The 20999-nt window shown below is 45.5% G+C and overlaps 1 protein-coding gene across 4 annotated transcripts in view; it reads left to right on the forward strand.

Moving 5' to 3' along the window:
* The window catches only part of UBTF (upstream binding transcription factor), a 46803-nt gene that overhangs the window by 2927 nt on the left and 22877 nt on the right, over nt 1-20999 (forward strand). For 3 of the 4 annotated variants that reach the window (XM_033918201.1, XM_033918202.1, XM_033918203.1), the window contains exons 2-13: nt 1868-1972; nt 4111-4286; nt 6618-6701; nt 8837-8992; nt 11457-11521; nt 12916-13036; nt 13706-13816; nt 19471-19604; nt 19716-19857; nt 19999-20040; nt 20351-20461; nt 20722-20877. In XM_033918201.1, the coding sequence (XP_033774092.1) occupies nt 1927-1972; nt 4111-4286; nt 6618-6701; nt 8837-8992; nt 11457-11521; nt 12916-13036; nt 13706-13816; nt 19471-19604; nt 19716-19857; nt 19999-20040; nt 20351-20461; nt 20722-20877 (1344 nt within the window). In that variant the 5' untranslated portion in view covers nt 1868-1926. The remainder of the gene's footprint in view (nt 1-1867; nt 1973-4110; nt 4287-6617; nt 6702-8836; nt 8993-11456; nt 11522-12915; nt 13037-13705; nt 13817-19470; nt 19605-19715; nt 19858-19998; nt 20041-20350; nt 20462-20721; nt 20878-20999) is intronic. The other variant, XM_033918204.1, reaches the window with a different exon arrangement.

Here is a 20999-nt window from a genome sequence, read left to right on the forward strand (position 1 = left end):
ATTTCCCCAATGAATATACCATACTGCTTTCAATGCATATTCATTGGGGAAATCCTGAAAACCCGACTGGAATATGGCTCTCGAGGACCGGAGTTCCCTACCCCTGTTTAAGATGTTGTAATGTGTGTTGGGACCTCCTAACCTATTTGGAAGAGTGATATTTGGACTCTGAAGGGCAATTTTATGTCTGGGCAACCACACTTGCATGCCCCATGTGTGTGCAAAATGACAGAACATGAGAGTTGCCATATTGGGACAAACCAAAGGTTCATCAAGCCCAGTCGCGCTTTTGTCTTGCGCGCATTTGACTTGCCACCGTTTCCAGCAGTGGCCAGCCCAGGTCACAGGTACCTGACAAGATCTCAAAGTAAAACAGATTTATGTGTTGCTTACCCTAAGAATAAGCAATGGATTTCCCCTAGTCCATTTTAATAATGGCTTAGGAACGTTCTTTTAGTAAGTTACCCAAATTATTTTTTTTTTTAAACCCTGCTAAGCTAACTGCTTTCACCATATTTTCTGGCAACGAATTCCAGAGTTTTAATTGCACATTCAGTGCAATATTCTCCAATTTGTTTTCAATTTACTACTTAGTACCTTCATTGCATGCTCCCTAGTCCTAGTATTTTTGGAAAGGGTAGACAAGTGATTTACATCTACCTGTTCCACTCCACTTAGTATTTTATAGACCTCTATCATGTCTCCCCTGAGCTGTCTCTTCTCCAGGTTGAACATCCTAGCACTTTAACCTTTCCTCATACGGAAGTCATTTCATCCTTTTCTCTGCACCTTTTCTAATTTTGCTATATCTTTTTTGAGATGTGGTGTACCCTTAACCCACAAAAAAAAGCTAGCAAGGCGCCAAAATGCTGTTCTATAAGAGCACACGTAAGTGGCTTATTGTGTACATGCAAGGGGAGGGGGCAATGCAAAAGGGCACGGCTGCCATGAACATGTGTATCTTGCAGAGCACTAAGTTTTATATGTGTCCCTGCAGTTTTACTACTTGGAATCTTGCTAGGCACTTGGGACTGAATTGGCCACTGTTGGAAATGGGATATTGGGCTTGACGGACCTTCAGTCTGGCAACTCTTATGTGAGCCAAACATAGGACAATCAAGCCATTGTGACATCACTGATGAGTTGGGCTCTTAGGCACTAGTGGAATGAGGCATTATGACATCACAATCTCAGCTCTGGAATGTTGCTACTATTTGGGTTTCTGCCAGGTACTTGGGACCGGTTCATAGACAACGGCGCGAAAGACAAAGGCGCGCGCCGAAGAAAATTACAGTTTTTAGGGGCTCCGACGGGGGGGGGGTTTGTTGGGGAAAACCCCCCCCCCCCCACTTTACTTAATAGACATCGCGCCGGCGTTATGGGGGGTTGTAACCCTCCACATTTTACTGTAAACTTAACTTTTTCCCTAAAAACAGGGAAAAAGTGAAGTTTTCATTAAAATGTGGGGGTTACAACCCCCCACAACGCGGCGCGATGTCTATTAAGTAAAGTAGGGGGTTCCCCCCCATGCCCCCCCCCCGTCGGAGTCCTAAAAACAGTAATTTTGAGCGGCGCGCGCCTCCGCGCTGCGCTCAATTGTCTGGGCGCGCTTTTGACCTGACACCCTTGGGACCTGGATTGACCACTGTTGGAAACAGGACCTTTGTTCTGACCCAGTAAGGCAATTCTTATGCATTAGTACAATAAAGGTTGACTTGATGTTGGGACAAACAAAGGTCTCTCTTGCTGGTCAAAGAGGCAATGGCTCATCTGCTCCGTGTCTGCCAGAATCCCAAGGATTCTCTCCACCGGTCCTGATCTCACAGATCCCGATTAGTGTCTCATATTTTTTGGTTTGCGTTTTCAGAGTTAAAGTGACTCGCAGCAAGAGGCCAGTTTCATCAAGCCGGGGCAACCAGGTAGAGAATGAACGGAGAGACAGATTTGGAAATGACAGCCCCTAAAAATCAAGGTAAGAACAACCAGCCCTCCCCTCTCCAGAAAACTAGGACAAACGGGCCATCCCATAGTATTTGGTCCCTTTCCCTCAGCACACCCTGCATGTGCTGTCCTCTTGAAGTGGCACGCGCTCAGTTCCCTTAGTCAAACTCCAGTACTTTGTCATACTGGGGGCGGACATGTTGAGATCTTAACCCGTAGAGTTTTGGGGCAGAAACGGCTACCCTTAAAGGACTTCTGGGTTCCATTCTAGGCAGTGATCCCTTTACCCAACATTACCAATGACCTTCCTTGCTTAGAAAGCGGAGTGGTGGAGTAGCCTAGTGGCTAGAGCAGCTGCCTCAACCCCCTGAGGTTGCGAGTTCAATTCCCACTGCAGCTCCTTGTGACCCTGGGCACGTCACTTAACACTTCATTGTCCCAGGTACAAACTTAAGGACCTGTCTAAAATTATGTAAACTCCTTTGATTGTAACCACACAGAAAAAGCAGTATATCAGGTCCTTTACCCTTTAGAATCAAGCTATTGTGACATCATGGATGAGGTTGACTCTTATTGGTGGAATGAGGCATTATGACATCACAACCTCAGCTCTGGTTAGCAGAGACTGAAACTCTTCACATTAAGGGGGGAAATTAGCAACATAGGTCACTGGGAGTGGAGGAATGGCTCAGTGGTTGGAGCAACTGCTTCAGTACTCTGAGGTTGGGAGTTCAATTCCCACTGCAGCTCCTTGTGACCCTGGGCAAGTCACTTAACACTTCATTGTCCCAGGTACAAACTAAGGACCTGTCTAAAATTATGTAAACTCCTTTGATTGTAACCACACAGAAAAAGCAGTATATCAGGTCCTTTACCCTTTAGAATCAAGCTATTGTGACATCATGGATGAGGTTGACTCTTATTGGTGGAATGAGGCATTATGACATCACAACCTCAGCTCTGGTTAGCAGAGACTGAAACTCTTCACATTAAGGGGGGAAATTAGCAACATAGGTCACTGGGAATGGCTCAGTGGTTGGAGCAACTGCTTCAGTACTCTGAGGTTGGGAGTTCAATTCCCACTGCAGCTCCTTGTGACCCTGGGCACGTCACTTAACACTTCATTGCCCCAGGTACAAAATAAGGACCTTTCTAAAATATGTAAACCACCGTGATTGTAACCACTCAGAAAAAGTGGTACATCAAGTCCCACCTCCTTTACTACCTCTGAGATATCCAATAGCCTAGTAAGGGGTGGGCACTGGCACCTGTCCTCTCTGTCCCACTCCTTCCCAACCCCCCCTGCCACACACGTGTGCCCCTTCCCTCATACCTCTTTAATTTTCTCCCGGTGCGAGCAGCATCTCAAACTTGTTGCTCATGTCAGTGTCGGCTCTCTCTGACATCACTTCCGGGTCCTGCACCTAGGAAGTGATGTCACTTCAGAGAGCCGACACAACGCGGGCCGCAAGTTCGTGATGCTGCTTGCACCAGGAAAATTAAAGGGGTTCAGGGAAAGAAGCACACACACGGCAGGGGTGGGTTTTGGGAAAGAGTGGGGGGTGGATCATAGGGCAGGAGAGGGGTGTGCCACTCATGCTCGCTACACCACTAGAGATATCTGTATTGTATTTGCTTATTCCTGTTCTCTGACTGTCTGCCTTTCTCTGAATAGGACAACGACAGCTAATACTTGATTTGGTGGAGATGTAGCTTAAACCCTGACAGGGCATTAAGCAACTATCAATGCCCAGAGAAATTTATTGCCATTCTAAACATAAACAAAAGAGATTTTGCCTTTTTTTTTGTCTGGCTATATATAATCACATCAGGTTAGAATTTCCAACAAGCTGGTGCTACAGGTGGGATGGAGGATGGTCAGAAATGTTTTATTGTTTTGATTTCTAGGCTGCCCAGGGTAGCGAATTAAAGTAGAAAAAGATTTTCAGCGAGGTAGCCTAAGATGCACAATCCTGTTCTTTATGATTATAGATACTTTGATGAATAAAATGCGTTAATTTGGAATGCCTTCGGTTTAATTCAGGAGGCCCAGCGATCATTCATCCAATAACCTGGTTCTTGGTTTATGGGCGTGAGACTACGGTGAAAGCATCCGTAGATGTCTCCTTCTTGTCCTGACCCACCCTTTTTCTTTTTCATATTGTTTAGGCCGCTGGTCCCAAGAGGACATGCTGTCCCTCCTAGATTGCATGAAGAACAACCTTCCTACCAGTGACAACTGCAAATTCAAAACCACCGAGTCTCACTTGGACTGGGACAAAGTGGCTTTCAAGGATTATTCGGGGGCCATGTGTCGGCAGAAGTGGGTGGAGATATCCAATGAGGTAATTGGTGGTGGGGGCTATGTATTATTTCAAAGCTCGAATTTGCTCTTGTCAGCCTCCAGCCCTCTTTATCCCATTTTATTTTTATTTTATTTGCTTTAAGAAATGTAAAACCGAGAAGATTGGTGAATTGGGATCCTGTTTTTCTGGCAACTCTTTAAATAAGATTTAAACAAAATTATTTTCTTTTTAGATTATTTAGATTTAATTAATTTTATGTTCAATAATTTTTATTGAATTATAATAATAATAAAACCATATATATAATAAATCTTACAAAGAATATTATGTCAACATAATTCATACAAATGTACATAAAAGGAACAAAAATTATTAATCAAATACTAATACAATAAGAGAATAGTATGAATATACACTAAATTAACTTAACCAGAAGATGTATATTTCTTTTATGTTTCAATCTATTTGTTAAAGTTAATAATAAAAGACAATAACAACTTGAACATAAGAAAGGAGACTTAAAATAACATTAATATATCTACCAACAACTTTCCATCATACCCCATCCCATCCCTCCAATCCCCCCTCCCCTCCACCCCCTATTCCCAAATGCTACTAATAAGTTGTGCTCTACTACCTTATTACAAATGCAATGAATTCACAACAACAAAACTGCACGCTCTGGCCGATAGCTACTGGATAAAGGGTTCCCATGTCATCCAAAACCTACATTGTTTTTTGGGTTTAAAAAAAAAATAAACCTATATGAATTTTCCATACGAAAAAAAAACAGTGCATTGAATTATACAGACAATTGACTTCAAAACAGCACTTACAATTGTTCAAAGAAATACTACAAAACATTCCCCCTCACCCTATTCAAGATCCCAAATTCTTTCAATTAATACAACAAAATATAATACCCTCCCCCCACATAGGTCCAGTCTATGGGAATGCTCATAGGAACGAATCTCGAATTGAGCCATCTCTCTCAGCTTGGCCCGCCATTGAGCGGTGGGAGGTGAGTCCTTAGACACCCAGTAGGTCAGAATCAATTTTTTGGCCACTAAGAGGGCATTGTGCAAAAATCTACATTGAGAAGGGGGAAAAACCCTGGTCTCGCAGAGAGCCCTGCAGGCCCAACAAGAGGGTGCCATAATCCCACTCTATAGGTCTGTGGAGGACAGACTCGAGGAGCCCCAAGAGTCCCTGCCAAATGGTGCACTCAAGAAACGAGTGAAAGTAAGTGCCAGGCTTACATTTACCCTTGAGACAAGAGGTCACTATATCACAGGTCAAGCCGCGCCCCCCCTGTGCCGAGTGATGTTAGCTTGGGATAGACTTAGGGCTCCTTTTACTAAGGTGTGCTAGCGTTTTTAGCACGCGCTACATTGCCGCGCACGCTAACCCCACGCTACGCGCCAAAAACTAAGGCCGGCTCAATGGTGGCGTTAGCGCGTGCAAAAACGCTAGCGCAGCTCAGTAAAGGCAGCCCTTAATTTCTCCTTTTGGTGGAATTCTTTATGTTTATGCTATAAATATGAAAAAATGAACGCAGAAATTTCATGTAATAATAAGATATTTACATTAACATGGGATCCATTGACAAATTTTGTCAACACTGATCGGCTGGATTATCCTGCGTTGTTGCTTAAAGGAAGGGGCGGTCACCCTAGCTTCCATAAGCATAAGAGCAGGAAATGCTCTCCATTGTCAAAAAGAGGGAGGACTTTCCTCTAACCAACCAATGTTGCAAGCTACATTTCTGGCCCACAATAAAGGCCCTGTGACACAATTCCCTAACCCTTTTCTTAAAAGTCCCATCCCATTGAAGAAACAACATCACCTGGGGAGAAGGAGACAAGATCCGGGGAAGAACAACTCCAAGAAAAGCACAGTTAACGCCACCCAAAATTCCTAATTCGAGGACACAACCAAAAATTATGTCCCAAAGTATTATCCATTTGATGACATTTCAGGCATATTTTTGAATCTACGCAACCAAAATAAGCAGCCTGAACTTGAGAAACAGCTCTCGTAACCAATCTTTTCTTTCCTATTTTTACGGCGTTCTTTTCATTTCTTGTTTTAATATATATTTTGCACACTGTGCTGTTGATAAACCGAACTTTGAATAAACATGTAGCAATCCCTCAGTGCCCAGAATGCATTTCAGAGCATCTGAGTTCTCTGCCTGTTTCCAGTGACTTCTGCCCCCCCCCTCTAATAAAATGATTAGTTGGTGTACCTGCCTGCTTGGAGTGGGGGTGGAGGGCAAGGGGACCTGTCTTCAATTCATTTGGATATTACTGCCTTCAGTTCTCAGATGTAAAATTTGCGAAATCTGATATCTGTTGATTAATTTTGCAGGTGAGGAAGTTCCGAACTCTGACCGAGCTGATCTTGGATGCTACGGAGCATGTCAAGAATCCGTATAAGGGCAAGAAGCTCAAGGTTAGCATGGGAATGCAAAGTGTAGAGGGGGAAGTGTTTGCAAGGTGTTTTGGAGAGGAAGAGACCAGGTGGCAGTGCAAGCTTGCAGCTAATGTCACACTGAATAAACTAGTTTTAAAGTTTGGTTTGGACAAAGGTATCCCACCTCTCTAGAAGAGAGGGGGGCGTTTCTTATGAGACCAAAAGAAAAGAGGCAGAGTGCAGAGGATCTGTAGTAGGGAGAATTGCAGTGGTGTTCAGGGTAGGATTCACTAACCTTACTGATCGTGTCCTGACCACTTAGTGGCCCTGACCCGATTCACTAATCTTCCTCCCGATCCGTGCATGCAAATGAGGGGAAATGGCATGCATATGTAGGAAGGCAGCGATTCACTAAACTATTTCAGGAACACCGACTGGGCTGGCCGATCCAAAAAGAAACGACCGCTGAGAACCAGTCGCTCATGTCCTTTCCGACTGTCCTGCTCTCTGCCGCCCTTCCCTGCAGTGCGAGCCGTGGGAGGGGCTTTAGGCATATGAGCCAGTTGGAGCCTTAGGCCCCTCCCCAGTGCATCCCAGAATGCACCAGGAAGGGGAAGGCCCGCCATTTTGGAGTGCCGGGCCGTTCATCTGGAGGATGTGAGCATCCCTTTGGCCAGACATTCAACTGAAAGATACAAGGGGGGGGGTGGCCTGAGCCTTGCAGGGGTGTTGGGGGCGGTTTGGGTTCAGGGGGGGGGTTCGAGTTCTGGCAGGGGGTGGCAGGAGGGAGTGGGCATCCTCCTATCAGGCTTGCTTTGTAGGTGGGGTTTGGAATTCCGGTGGGAGGGAATGGGCATTCCTCATGCCTGGTTACTTCACAGGTGGGGTTTGGGGTTCCGACGGAAGGGAGTGGGCATCCTTTCTGCCAACCGAGTTCATGTGGTGGTTTGCGGTTTTTGGCAGGAGGGAGAGGGCACCCTCCTGCTGGCTTTCACGGGGAGGGAGGGTTTTTTTTCCTGCTGCAGCCGCTCAGCTGATCGCGGCAGGGAGATTTCCTTGCAGTAACCAGCTCGGCTGCTGTGTCTATTTGAAATATAAGCCAGCATTTTGCTCACCTACATTTAAGGCATCTATCGCGACTCATGGTTTCGCCCAAGGCCACTTCTGGGCGAAACCATGCCCACACCTAGCCTTGGGCAAGCTTAAGTGTCCCGACACGTCTCCCTGCAACAGATACCTAAAGTGTAGGCGGTCTGCCTGAGTTTTTGTTTTTTTTTTTAAAAGGAAAGTGTGCATCCCGATTGGCTGATTAGATAGCGGTAGGATGCCTGCCGCTGCTGAAAATCAGGATTTGCCCCAAAGTAAAGAAAAATAAAGCAAGGCTGTTGGGCGGGGGATCCTCCGAACTCCCTGATCCGAATTTGGTTGGCTGAGCACTATCTGCCTGTTGCCTGCTCAGGGCCTTTAGGGAGCAGGGCAAATCTCCTGAAGGCCCTGACTGCACGACCCTGGAGAATTGGGTCAGGGACTCTGAGCCTAAAGACTGTACTGGCTAAAGGGGTATGAGGACTCGTTCCCCAAAGAGTCATCTCCAGAAGAGACTGCGGGATAGATCAAACGTCCTAGAAAGTCTTCTGAAGCAATCGGTAATTAAATAAAAGTCATTCCTTCATTGATCAGGGTTTCCATGCTGAAAACCCCACCTTTAGTGTACGGTTTTACAGGGGTAGGGAACTCGAGAGCCGTATTCCAGTCGGGTTTTCAGGATTTCCCCAATGAATATGCATTGAAAGCAGTGCATGCAAATAGATCTCCTGCATATTCATTGGGGAAATCCTGAAAACCCGACTGGAATACGGCTCTCGAGGACCGGAGTTCCCTACCCCTGGTTTAGGACCTCAGAAGTATATGTTGGCAGCATAACTATATTTAAAAAAAATTCTGTGGAGATAAATCTTGTGAATACAAAGGATTTTGGATATCGGTGAAGTCCTCTAGCTAGTTTTGGATTCAGTTTCAGGATCTCTGGGGTTAGGTGGAGTCTTATAGTAATTGCTGGAGATGTTGAAAGGTGATGATGGGGTTGAGCACTTTATGGGTGAGTTTTGGTGGTGAGGGTTCTGTGTGTTTCAGTAAGTGCACCTGGGAATATTTTATACTTTTCTTCCCCTCAGAAACATCCTGAATTTCCAAAGAAGCCACTGACCCCTTACTTCCGGTTTTTCATGGAAAAACGAGCCAAGTATGCCAAACTGCATCCAGAAATGAGTAACCTGGACCTCACAAAGATCCTGTCCAAGAAGTACAAGGAGCTGCCAGAAAAGAAGAAGGTAGGAGGGGGGAGGCTAAAGGTTACCTAGAGAGGCCTCTCACCAGGGTTGCTGCAGAGTGGCAGAAACCTAATCATGGTGGTCCTATGGGGAAATACATACATACATAGTAACATAGTAGATGATGGCAGATAAAGACCCGAATGGTCCATCCAGTCTGCCCAACCTGATTCAATTTAAATTTTTTTTTTTTTTTCTTCTTAGCTATTTCTGGGCGAGAATCCAAAGCTTTACCCGGTACTGTGCTTGGGATCCAACTGCCGAAATGAGGAGGTCATGGCAGTGCACTGTTCTGGGAATGGCCTATTTTGGGAAGCTCCAGCACCAACACCTGTCCCCCAAAATAGAGAATGACACGGGGACAAATTTGTCCCCATCCCCGCAGGAACTCAATTTCCCCCTGTGAGTTTTGTCCCTGTCCCTACCCCATTCTTATAAGCTCCGCCTTAACCGCACAGGCCTCGAACGCTCATGATTTTAAAGTGTCTGAGGCTTGTGCAGATGAGGACGGCGCTTGCAGGAATGGGGCCGGGACAGGAAAAGAACGGGATGGGATGGGAAAATTTTGTCCTCGTGTCATTCTTTAGTCCAGAATACCCATTCTGGATTCTTGTGAAGGAGAAATATAGAAAAATGAAGGCAGATAAAGACCATATGTCCCATTTAGTAATACTATCCCTTCTTCTCTCTTAGAAATCCAAAGTACTTGTCCCAAGCTTTCTTGAATTCAGATATACTCTTCGTTTCTAGCACCTTGACCGGGGAGGTCATTCCACACATCCACCACTTTTTCCTAAGAAAAAGTATTTTCTGAGGTTACTTCTTATTCTGTCCTCCTTCTCCTTCATCCTATGTCCCCTGATGCACATTTATGCCACATAGGTATTTAAACATTTGTATCATATCTTCCCTCTCACTCCTTTCTTCTAGTATATACGTATTGAGATCTTTACGTCTTTCCCCATACGCTTTATAACAAAGACCACCGATCATTTTAGTAGATGTCTTCTGGACTGACTCCATCTTGTTTATATCTCTTTGAAGTTCAAGTTCAAGTTTATTAGGATTTTATATACCGCCTATCAAGGTTATCTAAGCGGTTTTTTACAATCAGGTACTCAAGCATTTTCCCTATCTGTCCCGGTGGGCTCACAATCTATCTAACGTACCTGGGGCTATGGAGGATTAAGTGACTTGCCCAGGGTCACAAGGAGCAGCGCGGGGTTTGAACCCACAACCCAGAGTGCTGAGGCTGTAGAGCCAACCACTGCGCCACACGCTCCTCTGCACCTTGAAGGTGCAGACTCAAGAATTGTACACACAATATTCTAAATGAGGTCATCAATACTTTTTTCTCTACCGTCCATTCCTCTCCCTATGTACCCAAGCAGCCTTTTAGCTTTCACCATTGCCTTTTCTACCCGTTTGGCCAGTTTAAGAGATCGGCACAGAGGATACCTGGCTGTAAGAAAGTGAGGTGAAAGCCAGAAATCATCTAGGAATGAAATTGACAGACTGGATGGGTTGCAGATAGAGAATGACAAAGAGTGAATTTTTTTCCTTTCCCCGTCCCGTTCCCATGAGTTTTGTCCCTGTCTCTGCCCCATTCCTGTAAGCGCTGCCTTAACCATTCAAGCCTCGAACGGTTCATAGACAACAGCGCGAAAGACAAAGGCGCGCCCAGACCATTGAGCGCAGCGAGGAGGCGCGCGCCGCTCAAAATTACTGTTTCTAGGGGCTCCGACGGGGGTTTTTGTTGGGGAACCCCCCACTTTACTTAATAGACATCGCGCCGGCGTTATGGGTGGTTTGGGGGGGGTGTAGCCCTTCACATTTTACTGTAAACTTAACTTTTTCCCTAAAAACAGGGAAAAAGTGAAGTTTTCAGTAAAATGTGGGGGTTACAACCCCCCCCAACACCCCCCCAACGCGGCGCGATGTCTATTAAGTAAAGTGGGGGGGGGTTCCCCCCACGCCCCCCCCCCCCCGTCGGAGCCCTAAAACAGTAATTTTGAGTAGCGCGCGCCTCCGCGCTGCGCTCAATTGTCTGGGCGCGCCTTTGTCCCGGCGCGCTTTTGACCTGACACTGCCTCGAACACTTATGATTTTAAAGTGTTTGAGGCTTGTGCAGATGAGGACAGAGCTTACAGGAATGGGGTGGGAAAAGAGTTGAAAAAATTTGTCCCCTTGTCATTCTCTAGTTGCAGAGTCCCTGGCTGCTGACAGTCCATTTCTGAGCACATCTGGATTTGCTAAGTCCATGCAAAATTTGCTTCTCTATAGAGCAGATTATCAGTGTCCTTGAGCGAGCTCTAATCTTCTGGTTTGTTTTCTTCTTTTCAGAATGTAATATTCCCCATTGTGTCTTTAAAAAGTGAGGTTCCAGTATACTAGCTGCCTGGGAGGGTGGTGTTATCATCTTTTATTTTTCTGATTAATGCCCTGAGATGTTCCTGTCTTTCAGATGAAATATATCCAAGATTTTCAGAGAGAGAAGCTAGAGTTTGAGAAGAATTTGGCGCGATTCAGGTGAGTAAAAGACGTGAATCAGAAGCTGCTCTCAGGTCTAGGTTGCTTATTTCTGTTTGCACTTTTGCAGGGTTTTTATTACCCCTGTGGGAAAGTCTGCAACTTACAGGCCTGTAGCTGTGCCAGATCATGGTATACCACTGACCCCTAGGGCTCCTTTTACTAAGCTGCGGTAGCGTTTTTAGCGCGCGCTAACCCCCACGCTACGCAGAAAAACTAACACCAGCTCAATGGAGGCATTAGCGTCTAGCGCGCGCACCATTGTAGCGCATGCTAAGTGCGCGCTAAAACCGCACACTGTGTGATGTTCAATGAGCATTGGAATAGGCCTTTGTGACTGCTCAGGGAACCCTATTTCATTGCAAAAGGCTTTGGTGAACCTTCAGTGAGCGTTAGTTCATTGGAATAGGCCTTGGTGACTGCTCAGTGAACCCTATTTCATTGCAAAAGACCTTGGTGAACCTTCAGTGAGCGTTAGTTCATTGGAATAGGCCTTGGTGACTGCTCAGTGAGCCTTATTTCATTGGAATAGGCCTTGGTGAGTGCTAGTTTGTTGGAATAGGCCTTGGTGAGCACTAGTTCGTTGGAATAGGCCTTCGTGAGCGCTAGTTCATTGGAATAGGCCTTGGTGAGCAATAGTTCATTGGTTGGAATAGGCCTTGATGACTACTCAGTGAGCCTTATTTCATTGGAAAAGGCCTTAGTGAACCTTCAGCGAGTGCTAGTTCGTTGGAATAGGCCTTAGTGAGCAATAGTTCATTGGTTGGAAAAGGCCTTGGTGACTGCTCCGTGAACCCTATTTCATTGGAAAAGGCCTTGGTGACTGCTCAGTGAACCCTATTTCATTGCAAAAGGCTTTGGTGAACCTTCAGTGAGCGTTAGTTCATTGGAATAGGCCTTGGTGACTGCTCAGTGAGCCCTATTTCATTGGAAAAGGCCTTGGTGTACCTTCAGCGAGCGCTACTGCATTGGACTAGGTTTGGTGACTGCTCAGTGAGCCCTATTGCATTGGAAAAGGCCTTGGTGTACCTTCAGTGAGCGCTACTTCATTGGACTAGGCTTGGTGACTGCTCAGTGAGCCCTAATTCATTGGAAAAGGCCTTGGTGAGCGCTAGTTCGTTGGAATAGGCCTTGGTGACTGCTCAGTGAGCCCTAATTCATTGGAAAAGGCCTTGGTGGTGTCTTGGAGTGGGGCAGTCACTAGGCTGATTTCATCATTGTTTGATGTTGAGCTGTGATGCTGTTAAGTTACCCAGTGAGGATTAGAGGGGCTGTTGTCTACGTTGGCTTACTCTGCTCTTAGGGAGCAATGTTTTCAAATGGATTAATCTTATGCGTAACATAAAGGTTCACTATAATTCTTAGCACCATCCCTCCCAATCTCTATCTCCCAGGGAAGAGCACCCTGACCTGATTCCAAGTGAGAAGAAATCGGACATCCCTGAAAAGCCCAAGACGCCCCAGCAACTCTGGTACAACCATGAAAGGAAGGTGTACCTGAAAGTGCGGCCAGATGTAAGTATTTCTTAGCTTTGTACCACCTCCTGGGAATTGTGTGCCAAATGCATGGAAGTATGCATGAGGAAGATTTTCTGTAGTATGCGTATATCGCGCAGGGATCTGATAAGACCTGTCGTGGATTGCCAGCAAGGGCCAGTATTGGGATGAATTGAGGCTGTTCTCCCTCTCCCTGCTCAACAAAGAGTGGGCAGAGCTTTCCGAATTGCACACTGTCTGGATGGAGGGGGAAAAGGCTGAGTTATCGTCTATTTTCCCGGTGATGTCTGTTCACTGTGCGCTAAAGCTGGCCCTGATTACGAAGAAAGTCTCGGGGTGGGGGTGGGGGGGGGCAATGGAGATTGTTTTTGTACAGCTGGTTACATTTTTAATCTGGATAAGCAGATCCAGATCTTAGTCTACTTCATGCATGTACTCGTAATCTTCCCAGTAAAAGCGTAGATTATATGGCTGTGTATGCATCGGGTTAAAACCAGGACCGAATCTGGTCTGATGTGAAAAGCATAGAAGCAGCTAGTTACCCTAACCATAACTAAGCTAAAATGAAATACGCAAGCAGAATATGTTTTAGCATTCTTCTGAACATGGCTGGAGAAGGGGGAGGGGCTGGTGGCGGCTGCATATGGCCCGCCTTTATTGCATAAATTATTTCTGGCGCTTTTCTAGGCTACTACAAAGGAAGTCAAAGACTCCCTGGGGAAACAGTGGTCCCAGCTTTCTGACAAAAAACGTCTCAAGTGGATCCACAAGGCCCTAGAACAGCGGAAACAATATGAGGTGAGTGAAATGCACCTGCCCTTAACTCTCCTCTTCTACTTCCTGTATTGAGCAAAGTACCTTGAATTGTACCAGCGTTTACTGTGAACTGTATTCACTGCGCCTGGGGAGGGGGGCGTCATCCTCAACAGTAAACTAACGTATCAGCAGCAAATTAATGCTGTCATACAAAAGAGCTTTTATAGACTATGTATGATATGTTCACTCTCAAAACTCTTCGAGCCTGCCGGTCAAAAGCGCGCCGGGACAAAGGCGCGCCCAGACAATTGAGCGCAGCGTGGGGGTGCACGCCGCAGAAAATTACTGTTTTTAGGACTCCGACGGGGGGGGCGTGGGGGTAACCCCCCCACTTTACTTAATAGAGATCGTGCCGCATTGTGGGGGGTTTGGGGGGTTGTAACCCCCCACATTTTACTGAAAACTTCACTTTTTCCCTGTTTTTAGGGAAAAAGTTAAGTTTACAGTAAAATGTGGAGGGTTACAACCCCCCATAACGCCGGTGCGATCTCTATTAAGTAAACTGGGAGGGCTCCCCAACAAAACCCCCCATCGGATCCCCTAAAAACTGTAATTTTCTTCGGCGCGCACCTTTGTCTTTCGCGGGGTTGTCTATGAACCATATTTTGGTACATTCCCTTGAAATCTCCCAGCTTGACTATTGTAACACTTTATACAAAGGTATCACACAAAAAGAGATTAGACGGCTGCAAATAATTCAAAATACAGCAATAAAACTTCTATCGAATGCAAAGAAATACGGCCACGTAACGCAGCTTCCGATCGAGGCCCGCTGGCTTCCAATTTCTCCTCGAGTCACATATGAAACCTTGCTCCTAACTTTTCAAAGTGCCTGCCACAAACTCTACTGAATTTATAGACGGATTCCTTATTCCGTAGGCCCCTGTAAGAATCCTTCGCTCAAACTCCCAACATCTGCCATCCGTCCCCTCGATGCGACACGTTAGCACAAATCGTTCAACCATTTTTTTTTTCAGTAACAGCTCCCACGCTTCGGAATTCTATACCAACCCGATTACGCGAAGAAACAAACTTAGAACGATGTAAAAGTAAATTAAAATCATTCCCATTTAAAGATGCCTTCGACTTATACATTTTTTTTTCTCTCTAAGGCCCTCTTTTACAAAGGCGTGCTAAGCGTTTTATCACAGATTTAGTGCGTGCTAAATTTAACGCGTCCATAGGATAACATGCACGCATTAGTGTTTAGTGCACCTTTGTAAATCTTTACCACAGACTGGCCCCTCCTCGTGTATTATCCTTACTTGACTCTCTGTCCTATCTTGAGTTGTAACTCTTCCCCTTCATCTATTCTGTGCCAGTAAGTCCATGTGTCTTAGTCTACATTCCCCCTGATTTTATATTTATTGTACGCCCCTCAGCAACCTGATAAGCGGAATATCAAATTTTGATAAAACTTGAAACTTCAAAGGCCAGTAAAAGTCAGGATGGATCCAACCACTCAGCAGCCAGTATCATGACACATTCCCTGATTCTCCTTCCTCCTCAACTGTTCCAGTGGCTGCTTTCCTCTACTTCTTTAAAGTCTTGGAACTTAATAATATCCATTTGTTGAACGATCTGCTGAGAGCGAGAGCCATTCTTGATAGTTTCCACCAGGAGAGCGTAAACACTTTTGACTTGGTCACTGGCTGTACAGAGGCAGTTGAGACAATTCCACTGCTGAAATAGATCATGTCTGTGGAGGTTGTTAGGAGCATCCATAATCCATATTTAGTAAAACCTTGGATTGCAAGTAGCTTGGTATGTAAGTGTTTTGTAAGACAGGCAAAACATTTTATTAAATTTTAACTTGATATACAAGCAAGATTTTGCAGTACAAGTACACACACATCACATCATCACAACTGAGCCAATGGTTCTCTCTCTCTCACACACACACACTCTCTCTCTCTCTCTCTCTCTCTCTCACACACACTCTCAGACACTCTCTCACACATACACACTCTCTCTTTCTCTCTCTCACATACTCTCACACACACTCTCAGACACTCTCTCACACATACACACTCTCTCTCTCTCTCACACACACACACTCTCTCTCTCTCACACATACACACTTTCTCTCTCTTTCTCTCTCTCACATACTCTCACACACACTCTCAGACACTCTCTCACACATACACACTCTCTCTCTCTCTCACACACACACACTCTCTCTCTCTCTCACACACTCTCTCTCTTTCTCTCTCTCACACACACACACTCTCTCTCTCTCACACACACACACTCTCTCTCTCTCACACACTCTCTCTCTCTTTCTCTCTCTCACACACACACACTCTCTCTCTCTCACACACACACTCTCTCTCTCTTTCTCTCTCTCACACACTCACTCTCTCTCACACACACTCTCACACTCTCAGACACTCTCTCACATATACACACTCTCTCTCTCTCTTTCTCTCTCTCACACACTCTCACACACACTCTCAGACACTCTCTCACATACACACTCTCTCTCTCTCTCTCTCACACACTCACTCTCTCACACACTCACTCTCTCTCACACACACTCTCAGACACTCTCTCACATATACACACTCTCTCTCTCTTTCTCTCTCTCACACACTCTCACACACACTCTCAGACACTCTCTCACACATACACACTCTCTCTCTCTCTCACACACTCTCTCTCTCTCACACACTCACTCTCTCTCACACACACACTCTCTCTCTCACACACTCTCTCTCTCTCATACTCACACACTCTCAGACACTCTCTCACATATACACACTCTCTCTCTTTTTCTCTCTCTCACACACTCGCTCTCTCTCACACACACTCGCTCTCTCTCTCACACATACACACTCTCTCTCTCACACACACTCTCTCTCTCACACATACACACTCTCTCACACTCACACACTCGCTCTCTCTCACACACTCGCTCTCTCACACACACTCTCTCTCTCACATACACTCTCTCTCTCACACATACACTCTCTCTCTCTCACACATACACTCTCTCTCTCTCACACATACACTCTCTCTCTCTCTCACACTCACACACTCGCTCTCTCTCACACTCTCTCTCTCTCTCACACACTCTCTCTCTCACACACTCTCTCTCTCTCACACACTTTCTCTCTCTCACACATACACGCTCTCTCTCACACACTCTCTCTCTCTCTCACACACTCTCTCTCTCTCACACATACACACTCTCTCTCACACACACACTCTCTCTCTCACACATACACACTCTCTCTCTCTCTCTCACACACATACACACTCTCTCTCACACACACACTCTCTCTCTCACACATACACACTCTCTCTCTCTCTCTCACACACATACACACTCTCTCTCACACACACACTCTCTCTCTCACACATACACACTCTCTCTCTCTCTCTCTCACACACATACACACTCTCTCTCTCTCTCTCTCACACTCTCACTCTCTCTCTCTCTCCAGGAGTATAGTGACTGTTCTAAACAAGCAAGGTCTTGCAATACGAGTCCTTACAGTATTTTGTGTTAAAGTTTTTGGGTTGTGGAGTTTCCATTATTTCTTATGGGGAAATTCACTTTCATATAAGAGTCTTTTGGATTACAAGCATGTTTTCAGAACAAATTATGCTCGCAAACCAAGGTTTTACTGTATATTTAAAATCATAAACTGTTTGTCCCAGGGCAAGATTTCATCATTTGGTGGCTGTGAGAAGGGGGTGGCAGCAGGAAATGTTCTTTCTAAGCAGAGAACGTCTGCCGTCGCTCATATGTTTTACATAGCTGCTCACAAAAATACTAACCCGACCCTATTTTCAAACAAAATTAAACTAACAAATTAATTAAACTAAATCAATTACCATATGTGTGATGGCTTTTGAGCTATGTATATACAGAAATGCATTGCTAATACTGGGATCAAAAATGGCAAGAGTTGTCATACTGGGACAGTACTAAGATCCATCAAGCCCATTATTCTGTTTCCAACAGTCGCCGACCCAGGTCACAAGTACCTGGCAAGACTGAGAGGAGACATGATAGAAACTTATAAAATCATGAAAGGCATAGAGAAGGTGGAGAGGGACAGATTCTTTAGACTAGCAGGGACAACTAAAACAAGAGGTCATTCAGAAAAACTGAGAGGAGACAGATTCATAACGAATGCAAGGAGGTTCTTCTTCACTCAGAGGGTGGTGGACACCTGGAACGCGCTTCCCGGAGAGGTGATAGGACAGAGTACAATTCTGGGGTTCAAAAAGGGACTGGATGACTTCCTGGAAGCGAAGGGGATAACAGGGTACAGATAGAGGTTTACCGTACAGGACATTGAGCGAATAGGGTATGGATATTTTAGGTTAGGTAGGGAACACTTTCAGGTCATGGACCTGGGGGGCCGCCGCGGGAGCGGACTGCCGGGCACGATGGACCCCTGGTCTGACCCGGCAGAGGCAACGCTTATGTTCTTATGATTCCAAGGAGAAAAAATGATTTTTTTGCTGCTTTATCTTAGAAATAAGCAGTGGATTTCCCCTTCCATCTTAATGGCTTTTGGACTTCTCTTTTAGGAAATTATCCAAACCTTTCTTAAACCTTGCTAAGCTAACCACTTTCATTACATTCTCCGGCAACAAATTCCAGAATTTAATGACAGTTAAATCATTTATAGTCCATTATTGATAGCAAATAGTTCATAGCAGACCACAGAATAGGCCCAAGCTACAGTCCTGGCACCCTGAGGTTGTGGGTTCAAACCCACCGCTGCTGCTTGTGACCCTGGACAAGTCACTTAATCCCTCCATTGCCCCAGGTACATTAGATAGATTGTGAGCCCGCCAGTACAAATAAGGAAAAATGCTTGAATACCTGAATAAATTCATGTAAACCGTTCTGAGCTCCCCAGTATAGAAAATTGAATGAATGAATAAATAAATAAATGCATTCACAGAACTAGATTAATTACCCATTGTGTGAAGAAATATTTTCTCCAGTTTGTTTTAAATCTGCTACTTAGTAGCTTCATCGCATGCCCCCTAGTTTTAGTATTTTTGAAAAGAGTAAATAAGTGATTCACATCTACACGTTTCACTCCACTCTGTCATATCACCCCTGAGCTGTCCGTTCTCCAAGCCGAAGAGCCTTAGCTGCTTTAGCCTTTCCTCAAAGGAAAGTCATCCTATCCCTTCTATCATTTTTGTCGCCCTTCTCTGTACCTTTTCTAATTCCGCTATATCTTTTTTTGAGATGTGGCGACCAGAGCTGCACAGAGTTTTCAAGGTGCAGCCGCATTATAGAGCGATACAAAGCATGATAACATTTTCATCTTTGTTTCTCATTCTTTTCCCAATAATTCCTAACATGTTATTTGCTTTTTTAGCCGCCGCCGCCACTGCCGCAGCACACTTGGTTTTTAGAACTTGCTGCTCACATGAAAAAAAAAAATTTGCTCGCCTCTGGCCACTCCTTAGAGGGCGCATTGGCAGCAGGCAAGATTAGATGAGTTTTTGAGGTCCCTTCCAGCCCTGGTTTTGTTAGAATTCTCTCAAAGCTTCCTCCTCCCTTGTACTTCAAGTTTTGGTGTTGCATACGGATGATTGCGGTGGGGGAAGGGCTCTGCATATGTTGCCATTGGCCTATTCCCTTCTGTTTTCCTTTGCAGGGTATCATGCGGGAGTACATGCAGAAGCATCCTGAACTAAATATCAGTGAGGAAGGTATCACCAAGTCCACCCTAACCAAGGCGGAACGCCAACTGAAGGATAAGTTTGATGGTCGACCAACCAAGCCACCCCCGTAAGTGTGGAATTGGAATCCAGCCCCAAGCTCTGGAGCTGTGTAGGAGTTTGGGGGGGCCTGCACCCTTCTCTGTTGTTTAACCCCCTTCACTTTCCTCTCCTTTTGCAGAAACAGTTACTCGTTGTACTGTGCCGAGCTGATGGCCAACATGAAGGATGTCCCCAGCACAGAGCGGATGGTGCTCTGCAGTCAGCAGTGGAAGTTGCTTTCGCAGAAGGACAAGGAGGCCTACCACAAGAAATGTGAGCAGGTGCGTACTTCTTGGTGCATCCCATGGCTTTCATCTGTACATGTGGGTTTTCTGTGATCCTTAGGGCTCTGTATTTGTAAGGCCTAGCACCTGAGTTTTCATGTGCACATAATGACTCTCTTTCTCTCTCTCTCTCTCTAGAAAAAGAAAGAGTATGAGATTGAACTTCTCCGCTTCCTTGAGGTGAGTCTCTTCCCTAACTTTCAGGGAGCAAGATTCATGGTATGGTGGTGGAGGGAAGTGGACTGGCATAATAAATAAGTCTTCACAGAAGGCTGGTTGGATGGAAGAATCTTGCAGTGATGGAAATGAAGAAGGCACAGAGGGTATTTGGCAATGGTCTTGGCAGGAGTGGGTGGAACAAAGATGGGCCCTGGTGAATATAAACTGCTGTCATGTTGATGTGTATAGATTTAGAATAGTAGGAAGGGTCGGGTGCAAGATTCCTGAGCTTTTGCTATCTTGTCTGTAACTCCTTCCCTCTACTTTTCAGAGCTTGCCCGAGGAGGAGCAGCAAAGGGTTCTGGCAGAGGAGAAGATGGTGGGGATCAATAAAAAGAGAGCCAGTAGCCCTGCGTCAAAGGTTGTGGTGGACCCAGGAAAGGTAAGGGTAGTTCTGGTGGAGTTGTAGTGTGAGAGGGAGGCATGTCCACACTCTGGATTTCATCCTCTTGGTTTTGTCTCCCTTCTACCATTTGTGCGTGCACAAAAACAACCCCAAACATTTCTTGTCTTGTACACAGTTATGTTAGGGTCTTTCTATTTATTTATTTAAGATTTTTTTTTTTTTGTTTTTCTGCCGGTGGCCCATTCTCCTCTTTGGTTTTGATTCCACTCCACAAAGTCCTTTGTCCTCTTTGACAGGGAGGCCCTGAGAAACCCAAACGGCCCATTTCTGCCATATTTATCTTCTCGGAGGAGAAGCGGAAGCAGTTACAGGAGCAACGGCCGGAGCTGTCCGAGAGCGAGCTGACCCGCCTGCTGGCCAGGATGTGGAATGACCTTTCGGACAAGAAAAAGGTTGTCAGTCCCAACTTTTTAAAGAAACACTGCCGCCCCCCTGCCCGTCTCAATCATAATTATTACATGCGTATAGAGCACTCGTGGCCAGCTTGGGAGAAGCTCTGACCTCACCTTGTTCA

Source organism: Geotrypetes seraphini, chromosome 13 (genome assembly GCF_902459505.1).
Source record: "Geotrypetes seraphini chromosome 13, aGeoSer1.1, whole genome shotgun sequence".
NCBI lineage: Eukaryota > Metazoa > Chordata > Amphibia > Gymnophiona > Dermophiidae > Geotrypetes > Geotrypetes seraphini.